The 8,845-nt window shown below is 34.9% G+C and overlaps 2 protein-coding genes and 4 pseudogenes across 6 annotated transcripts, besides 1 other annotated feature; 2 read left to right on the top strand and 4 right to left on the bottom strand.

Annotated features, from left to right (window-relative positions):
• Positions 1 to 8,845: a mobile genetic element.
• TVAGG3_1067550 lies at positions 533 to 1,162 on the bottom strand (annotated as a pseudogene). The gene has a single exon. A coding segment is annotated over exon 1 (630 nt).
• Positions 1,978 to 2,389, bottom strand: TVAGG3_1067540 (annotated as a pseudogene). Its single transcript has one exon. A coding segment is annotated over exon 1 (412 nt).
• Positions 2,573 to 2,728, top strand: TVAGG3_1067530 (annotated as a pseudogene). The gene has a single exon. A coding segment is annotated over exon 1 (156 nt).
• Positions 3,755 to 4,315, bottom strand: TVAGG3_1067520 (organellar and viral DNA polymerase type B; the record flags this gene model as incomplete). Its single annotated transcript, XM_053888435.1, has 1 exon — positions 3,755 to 4,315. One exon carries the CDS (start codon positions 4,313 to 4,315, stop codon positions 3,755 to 3,757), a length of 561 nt encoding a protein of 186 aa, XP_053744437.1.
• Positions 6,974 to 7,596, bottom strand: TVAGG3_1067510 (annotated as a pseudogene). The gene has a single exon. A coding segment is annotated over exon 1 (623 nt).
• Positions 7,689 to 8,162, top strand: TVAGG3_1067500 (uncharacterized protein; the record flags this gene model as incomplete). The annotated part of the gene is made up of 1 exon (XM_053888434.1): positions 7,689 to 8,162. The coding sequence occupies one exon, from the start codon at positions 7,689 to 7,691 to the stop codon at positions 8,160 to 8,162; it is 474 nt and encodes a 157-aa protein (XP_053744436.1).

Here is an 8,845-nt window from a genome sequence, read left to right as displayed (position 1 = left end):
TCAGGAGTCATTGAAGGTGTTGTTTGTGAAGGCGTTGGTTTTGGCGATGGTGTCGGAGTTTGTTCAAATTCAGCTACTTCAGTATTATTTATAACATTTGCTTTATTTCTTTTCAACATCATTACTGCTCCTGCTGTAGCTAGCAAACCTAGTGGGAGACCATATTTTATATAAGGACTTGACCAAATGCTATTTTGACAGGAGCTGGTGGAACACCTAACCTTGTGTGAGACTGCTCTTTGCCATTGTGCAGCTCGTAAGAAATATTCAATAGGTGCTCCATAATCGTTTGGTAAAGTTTGTTTCATAGATGGTGAAGGTTCACGAGAGCTTGATGAAGAACTCATTTATAAGCTTTAAAAATAAACGTTCATCCTTTATTCCTCACTGTCGTCCGTGGCTAAGTTATAGTCGTCAAGTCTTATTATTGGTATGCCTGACTGTCTTACTTGTATTGCAAAGCAACAATCCCTCAAAATCCAATAAGTGGCTTTGGTACGTTTTCAGTTGCTAGTTCAATAGGTCCTTTAACAGACAATTTGTATGTTATTGGAGCAGTAGATGTTTGACCTTGCTGGAAGCAAAAGTCCACTTCTGTTGGAAAACCACATAAGAAATGTGTGTTGTCATAGCTATCCCATTTATGTTCCACACTACCATCATCCACCAATGACCTCATAACATCTTCATTAAATCCTATCATATCATTGTTTGTATTGCAAGCGTTCGCAACCATTTCATAAAATACAGGTCCATATGATTTTTCAGGTTCTGCAGGCATATTTCCATAAGCTCCCATGGAAAGCTGAAGATATTTAAACTTAGGGTTCTCAAAATTAACATAATAGTTGTCTTTCTTTCTAAATAGTGCCCAAATACTTTTAACATTAATAGGCGTATAAGCTGCTGTAAATGTTGCACTTGAACTATCTGTATTCTTTGAGAATGAACCGTCCATAGGAATCCAATCCATAACTTTAACAGGAAAACATAAAGCCTCGTTTGTATAATGTTCTACAAGTTCTGTATAAATGTTAGGGTCTAAAGAGAATGACTTTGGATGAATGAAACATTCATTAAAATCCATCTTTGTTCGAAATAGTTGCTGGTTTACAGTTGTAATAGTAACTGTTCCACTAGCTTCTACTGCCTTCGTTATCATAGTGAATGGTTCATTCCATGGAACAAATTTATTTGTCGGTGGATTTGAATCTGAAGCAAATGCAACTTTAAGAGTTGGATTGAAAGCAATGATATCATTTACAGATATAGATGTGCATTGTAAGGCGTCGCTACTGAACTTTACTTTAAGCTGAATGTTTCCTGCAAAAGCTGGAATAAATCGAATAGCTTCTAATGGAAGGAATCTTCTAACAGGAATTCTTAAACGAAGCTTAAAATCAAATGATTTTCCTGCTGTAATTGGACACTAACAATTTGTCCTGTTCTGCATGTTCCCGAATGACTCCATACATCTTCATGTCGAGTCTTTGAAAAAACATCTACTTTCTTTATTTGTTCGGTAGTTTGTGAGTTTGAAGTTATATATGCTTCTTCTCTTGCGTTGTCTTGAGAATATACGATACGACCATTTGCAAGGATTTGATATCCAGCAACTGCATAGAAAGCGTCATCGAAAACCAATCCAAAATCCTGGTGGGTTTGTTTTATTGGAACCTGAACCAATTTCTTTATCTACAATAAATTGACCTTCCATTTTATACGTAATGAATGTATTGTAAAGGTCCAACATATTTTCACCAGGAGGTGAGAGATTGAATGTTACCCATGTTTATCTTTAGCAGTTCCAGGTTGTGATGGAATCTTTGCGTCAGAATATTTTCTATTAGTGTCACCAATTTGAACTGCATTGTCTATGATATCGAAATATGAGCGAATCTGATGAATATGCTCTGCTGGAGTAAATTCGTTTAACTGTTCGTTCTGCATGTATTTACTTCAGATAAAAATATCTATTTACTTCATTATTCTCACTCTTCTTCTTGGTATTCGTGGTGGAAGTTGTTTCTTGACATTTTCAATGAACTGTACATTCTCTTTTGTCTCAACTTCTTTCACTGGCGGGTCAGGTTCTTTGACTCGTTTGTTTTTCAATGAAATTCACGAACTTTGCAATAAGCTCTTGGTTCGTTATTGAAAGTACATCTGGCTTCTTTTCTTCTTGTTCTTTTGGTGGCTCAGTTTGAACAGAAGGTTTTATATGGGCTTCGTGGACTTCACCCTTGCCATGCACCTTAATGTTGTCGCTCTCTGCATTCGCTAATGGTACCTTTCTTTTTCTTACGTATATTTTACCATCTTTACTCTGACTTACGTAATAGAAAGGATGTTGTATTCCTCTTGCGTCATTTAATATAATAGACTCTCGTTCTGATTTTGACAAGCTCATTTTACATCGGTTAAAGTTTTAATTTAGTTTTTTATCTACAGTCAAATGACTCAGACAAGCCCTACGGACAAGACCCAAGGGGTCATAGATGTTGAAGCATTGAAGAAAGAAATTCGCGAGCAAATTTTATCCGAACTGAAGGAACAAAAACAAGAACAAAAGCCAGAGAGACCAAAGAGAAAACTTAGTGAAAAACAACTAGCTGCATTAGCTGCTGGAAGACAGAAGAACCCACGTTTGCTGGCGAAAAAAGCTAGAGAAGAAGCAAAAGCAAAGGAAGAACAAAAAGCAAAGGAAGCTGAAGCAAAGAAAGAGTAAATGGTTTTATTTTTATCCAAACTAAATGTATAGACAAATACCTTTATCTGTTGCGTTCAGTAGTGAAAACCCTGACGTCAAAATAAAGGGAACAGAGTAACGTTTAAGTTTCCAACAGACTGGATTGTGAACATAAATGAAGAGAAGTACATTGGCATAACATCTATGTATATAACACGTGCTTTCAGAAAGGTTGACTTTATACTTCAAGTCGAGATAGAAAATGACGAACAGTCTTTAAGCGCCCAAAACATTCACATACAAATACTTTAAAGACGATACAACATTGTTGCAATGTATGATTTCATTTAATGAGATGTTCGAGAAAAAGTTCAACATTGAAGTACAAACTTTACAGCCTTTACGTGAGTTTCTTGCACAACTGAAGGAAGAAGGTAGTCACACAACTTATAGACTTTCATTATGAATTTAATGAAAATGAAGATGGAACACATGACTGTCAATTCATTGTATCTCACCATTCAATGAAGTCGCTAAAAAGAAAGAAAATCCATTACGTATAAGATTTCAAATCTCCGAACCAAGTGATGATTTTAAGAAATGTTTTCAATTATGATGCAATGCTTCCGAGGAAAAATGAATTTTCAAAGATTGTAACACCTGGCATTTGGGATAGAAAGCAAGCAATACTTTACTCTAATATAGCCAAAGGCGTTGAAAATGAGTTCATTGGTCATACAAAGAACTTCACCACTTCCTAACCCTAAATACTATAAATTAACTGGCTTCAATCGTGAGTTTTGGATAGACATGTTCTCCACTCATGACCATAAATGTCCAGTGTTCTTGCCTCCAGATGGGAAGGACTGTCTCTACATTGAAGCACAACTCTTAAACTCTACCATCGCAGTATTGTAAAATCTACGCTAGCTTTATTTTTATCACGAATGACCTCATTGCTGACAAAAATAAGCCGCTAGCGGCAAGGGCGAAGCCCATGACCTCATTCATGACCTCATTGCTGACAAAAATAAGCCGCTAGCGGCAAGGGCGAAGCCCATGACCTCAGAACTTCAACTTACGAATAAAGCTTGTTTTAGTCGTTATTGAAAAGTTGAACTTTTCAGCAAAGCAAGGTTGACATGACTTACATAAGTCGAATGCAATCTCTTGACCATCATAAAGTGCTTTGTAAAGTTTCATTAAACTGAACTCAGAGTCTTTGTCATATGTTCCAACAGGTATGTGAATGTTCTTATCTTCATTGTAATAGCATTGTATAGCTTCAGGAAACATTTCATTAGCGGTTAAAGCAATAACATCTTGCTTCACGCCTTTCATTCTGCAGTGAAATGCAACTTCATTTAAATCGTTAGTGAGTAAGTCTATGTAGGTCTTCTTTCCACAGAAAATACTTTTATAAGCTAAACTTTGTTTTCCAGGTGTTATTTCTGCAAAGTCGCTATGAAATTGACCAAGGTTCTTTCCTATAAGTTCGCGACCATATCTCTTCTTAAACTCTGCTGCAAGCTTTGGTATGTCTTCATTATATAAGTGCATACTGTCGGTATCCTGGTAAAAGATTTGAAGACCCATATCTTCAGCAGTACAGAATACTTCATTCATAATACGTTTTGACATAGACAGAATATTAACACCAAGTGGACAGAAGTTAAAGTGTCTGCAAATGCTTTTCGTTAGCTTGAAAATAGTTTTTATCTGAACCATCCAAACTTCGAACTTCACTATATGGTTGTAATTTCTTATAGCATATCTTATAGCATCTTTGTCATTTACTATATGGTTATTTTTTGACTCAATAGGAGATAGAATAGTTTTGCCATAAATGCTGTTCAGAATGAGTTTATAATTTCTTGTAAGGGGTTTCCTTCTTTCTTATACTTTAACCTTAACTCAAACAACTTCTTTACTTCATTCTTCTTATTCTCATATCTCTGTTTCCATCGTAATAGTATCCTTGCAACACTTCACATTTGACACATTGATATTTTATGAGGTCTTGTAATGTTATATGGTCAACAACATGAGACAGCAAGTGTTTGAACTTCTTGGAACGTTAAGTTCTGGATTTAGTTCAGGGTCGCAAACTATTAAATGAAAGTGTCTGGGTATACCAATCTCTGTTATCTTAATGAGAACAAAGAAGCCAGACATAAACTTTTCACCAATGGGTTCCTTTTGGTCATCATCGAATAAATGTCTCATGAGATACTCTGTGCTTAGCATCTCATCCTTCAATACTTTTGGAATACCTTCTAAAGTATACAATCTTGCTATAGCTGAAGGATATAATGAAATAGTGTCTAAGTCAGCAATGAGTTTCTTTTTGCTCTTTTGTTTCATGTTATCTGACAACATACATCTTCCACCTTGAATGCATCTCGAAATAAATTCTCTTGGTTTATTTGAGAGGTCATAAAGATTTCCATTCGGGAAGTATACTCTGTTCTCAAACAATTTGTTAGCAATAGAACAAATACTAACGTAGTCATAAACGTTTAAATCAAACTCTTTCAATAAGTCATTGCGGAACTTTACAAAACCTTCTCTCTTAAATTCTACATCTTGTTTGCAGTAAAACGTGCTATATTTTTCTAAGTCGAAGTGGTTTTCATCTATTCTGCAACCTTTGATGGAATCTATGTTCTTCATGAATGTATCTGCATCATGGATAAACTTACATGCTTCAGAAATGACACCAGCTGTTGTCATTTGCTAACAAAACACTGCTGTAGTAGTTATATGGAAATACTTCTTTCGGTCCTGTTTGTAAGTTAAACATAGCAGGAAATAGTTTAAGCTTCTTATTTATAACACTGTAAGAGTCTTTTATAATAATTGCCCGTCCTTTATATAAACCAGTTATTTGCATTGTTCGTGAACCTTTAATGATGGGAGTTCCTTTCACTTCTGTCATGTGTCTTAAGATGAAGTTTATGTCATAACTGAGGTTGTGGAAATATATTAACTCTTGTCAGGAAGTCTTTCCAAAAATTCTGTTGCACAGTTTTGACCCCAAATGCTTTCACTCACTGAACCATCTTCACTGTCATAACAGATGTTAAAAGCTTTATGAAAGCCGTCTGTGCTACACTCAAAGTCAGCAAAGAAAACGTGCTCAGGAATGAATTTACATTTAGCTTTATTTACTTCTTTTGACTCTGCTTTCTTCTTCAGTTGTACACAATACTTGGAGCATATGTCAAATCTTTAAATGGTGCAAGGTTCTGTTTATATAAGTCAGTAGTATATGTGAAAAGTTCTCCATAAGAAATAGGTTCGAAATATTTGCACTCCCACAATGTTTTCATAACATCCCATAGCGGTGTTGTTCTATCATAACGAACTACATATTTTATCTCTCTCTTTGTATAATCTTCATCTGTTTCTCCTGTTCATTCCACCACACTCCTTCAAGATTTTATATAGTTTCGAATGAGTATGTTGTCATTGGTAATCTTTCATTTAGCATGTAGTGGTCTTCAACAAGAAGTAAGTCAATAGTTCTAACAGTTTCGCATTCTTTTGGTATATATCTCTTTATTTCATTATGTCTTGAGTCATTGAAATAACCAATGGTAACATTAAATGCTATACCTGTTGAATCGGAAATTTCTTGTACTTTACTTTGAGGAAAGTCTCTAAACACGAATGACTTCTCTCATGTGGTCAATAGTTTCTTCATTTACTCCAGCCTGAATGCAAGCATAAACAAACAATTGTCCTCTGTCATAAGTGTTGCAGTTCTTTTGTTCAGTTCATTGAAGATTTGGTAGCGTTCAAGATTTATAGGTAATGTGCAAATATACTTCCAGAACTGACCGCTTCTCTTCTTATAAAACTTCTTTTCACCATTATCTTTCCAAAAGCTTTCTATAAGTGCTGGGTTTCCTGTTTGCTTAAGAGCTTCCAAAATGGCTTTCTGGTCATTTGTCAGTGTGCTTTCATCTCTATATGGTCTCTTTTTTGGTTTGCCTTTCTTTACATCTGACATCGTTAAGCCTTCATATTCTGTTAAATCATACATCTTTATTTCGGTAAGATTCTTTATGTTTGTCAAGAAAAGTCATAGTGCATTTCAACAATACCTGCAGCATTTGCTTCTATCTCTGATATAAAGTTCTCCTTCAAGAGCTGATTAGTAATGTTCCAATATTATTGAGGTTTAACGTAGAACATTCATACTTTCCACCAAGTTTTATAACATACCATCCATCTTTGTTGTGAGTTTATTTTAATTTTCTCTAAGAGTCTCATGAAAACCTTACCGAAATGTTTGTGTAAATATTCTCTGTTGGTTCATCTAAAGCTTCGATGTTAAAGTCAATGAGTCTATTGCCTGACTTCACATTTCTCTTCCTATTCTCTTCATCTTTCTTTAACCATCTCTCACCTTCTTTTGGTTTGTCGTCAATGGAACGAATGACATCGTTAGCTTTGCGAACTTGTTCTATAGCACTTTTAAACATCTCTCTTCTCTGTTGTTTCAGTGTGTCGTCTCTTCTTCTTGTTTCACCAACGTTTGCATTTGTTATGTCAAACATCTCTTGACGAACATCATGCGAAAGAGCTTTACGAGTATGACCAACGTTTGCATTTGTTATGTCAAACATCTCTTGACGAACATCATGAGGTACTGAACGTCTATGATATAAGTCAATAGCAATGTCATTTAAAGGAAATGCTCTTGCATGGACTTCGTCCTCGCCGCGTTGCGGCTTTATGAACTCATGAATTCTATCATAACTTATTGCACCATTATAGTCTTTAATGAAGTCAGCGAGTGCTTTTTTGTTTGTTGTGTAATGCTTTGCAACATCTATATTAGCTTCTGTAAGAAGTTGTTTTATTTCCGAGTGTTCTAACTTAGACAACTTCCGATACATCTTTAGTAGGAAATAAAAAAAAATATTTTTGAAAAAATTAGATTAGATTTTTTTTAAGTTATTTTTCAAAATAATTTAATATTTTTATTTTAATGAAACACATGCAAGATTGCAAGTTCTTTTCATACAATGCTCTCGCTACTGTCATCAAGAATGAGTTCAATAATGCTTCAAACGTTAATGTTATCTTTAACAAGAAGTTTGTGAAAGAATCTAAGTTTGGTCAGTATGTCAGACCATTAGCTATTGTCATTGACCGCAAACGTTATACTTCACAAGAGTTAGCAGTAGTTTTGAAACAAAAGGGTTTCTTCGTGAATGTCAAAGATACTCATTATACTATCATAAAGAACTCCAACATTGACTTCTTCAGTATTGCTATGAATCTTTCCGAACAGAAAGAATATAAGAAGGGTGAAACATCTGTGAAATATTATCCTTCATCTCTGAAGACAATAACGAACAAAGATGTTATACAAAAGTTCTTACCAAAGGTTGAAGAAGCTTCAATTGACATTGACGAAGGAAGTGAAATGGTTGAAGAAATTGACCCTGAAGCTATTTAACCAAAAATATATTTTTGGTGAAGAGGTGAGATATCACCTGTTTTTTCACCTCATTCTCTCTTCGGTAATTGTGTCGTGACTTCTTCGTTAATGTTGTCGTGACTTCATTCTTCCTCTTTGAAGTTATCGAAATATTCTGTTATTTTTTCCTTCAGTAATGTTAAGTCTTCTTTGAAGGTAAGTATTGTGCAACCTTTGATGTCATAGTGTGTTTGAGGAAGAGTATTTTTGACAATTTCTTTTATTTGCTCATTCGGTGTCATTGAAATCGGTAAGTTTTCACGATAGAACCAGTTTCTGTCAGATTTATATATTTTAGCAAGGTCGTAAAAGCTTTTGTTGTTTCTTCTGACTAAATGCAACATAACCATATCTCTATCTTCTTCTTTCTCCACTCTTCAGTATAAATCATATACTTATAACTCTTTTCCTTTCCTTTTGGTACTGAACGTGGTATTCTTTTCTGTATGCTTTTGTCTTTGGATTCAATGACTTCATCTTTTGCTTGAAGTTTCTTTTCCATCTTCCACGTTCTGCTTTATATAGTTCATCTAACATCATGAAAATATAACAAGCATAACGAGGTGAAGCCCACATTGCTACAGCATTACTAAAAGTCTATGAACATAATAACCTTTCAAACCAGGTGCCAAATTCTTGCGATTTTCGTACGGAATCTCTTC

Source organism: Trichomonas vaginalis (genome assembly GCF_026262505.1).
Source record: "Trichomonas vaginalis G3 chromosome Unknown ctg_64, whole genome shotgun sequence".
Taxonomy (NCBI): domain Eukaryota; phylum Parabasalia; order Trichomonadida; family Trichomonadidae; genus Trichomonas; species Trichomonas vaginalis.
Note: the sequence above shows the minus strand (reverse complement) of the source record. Positions and strands in the feature narration are given on the sequence as shown.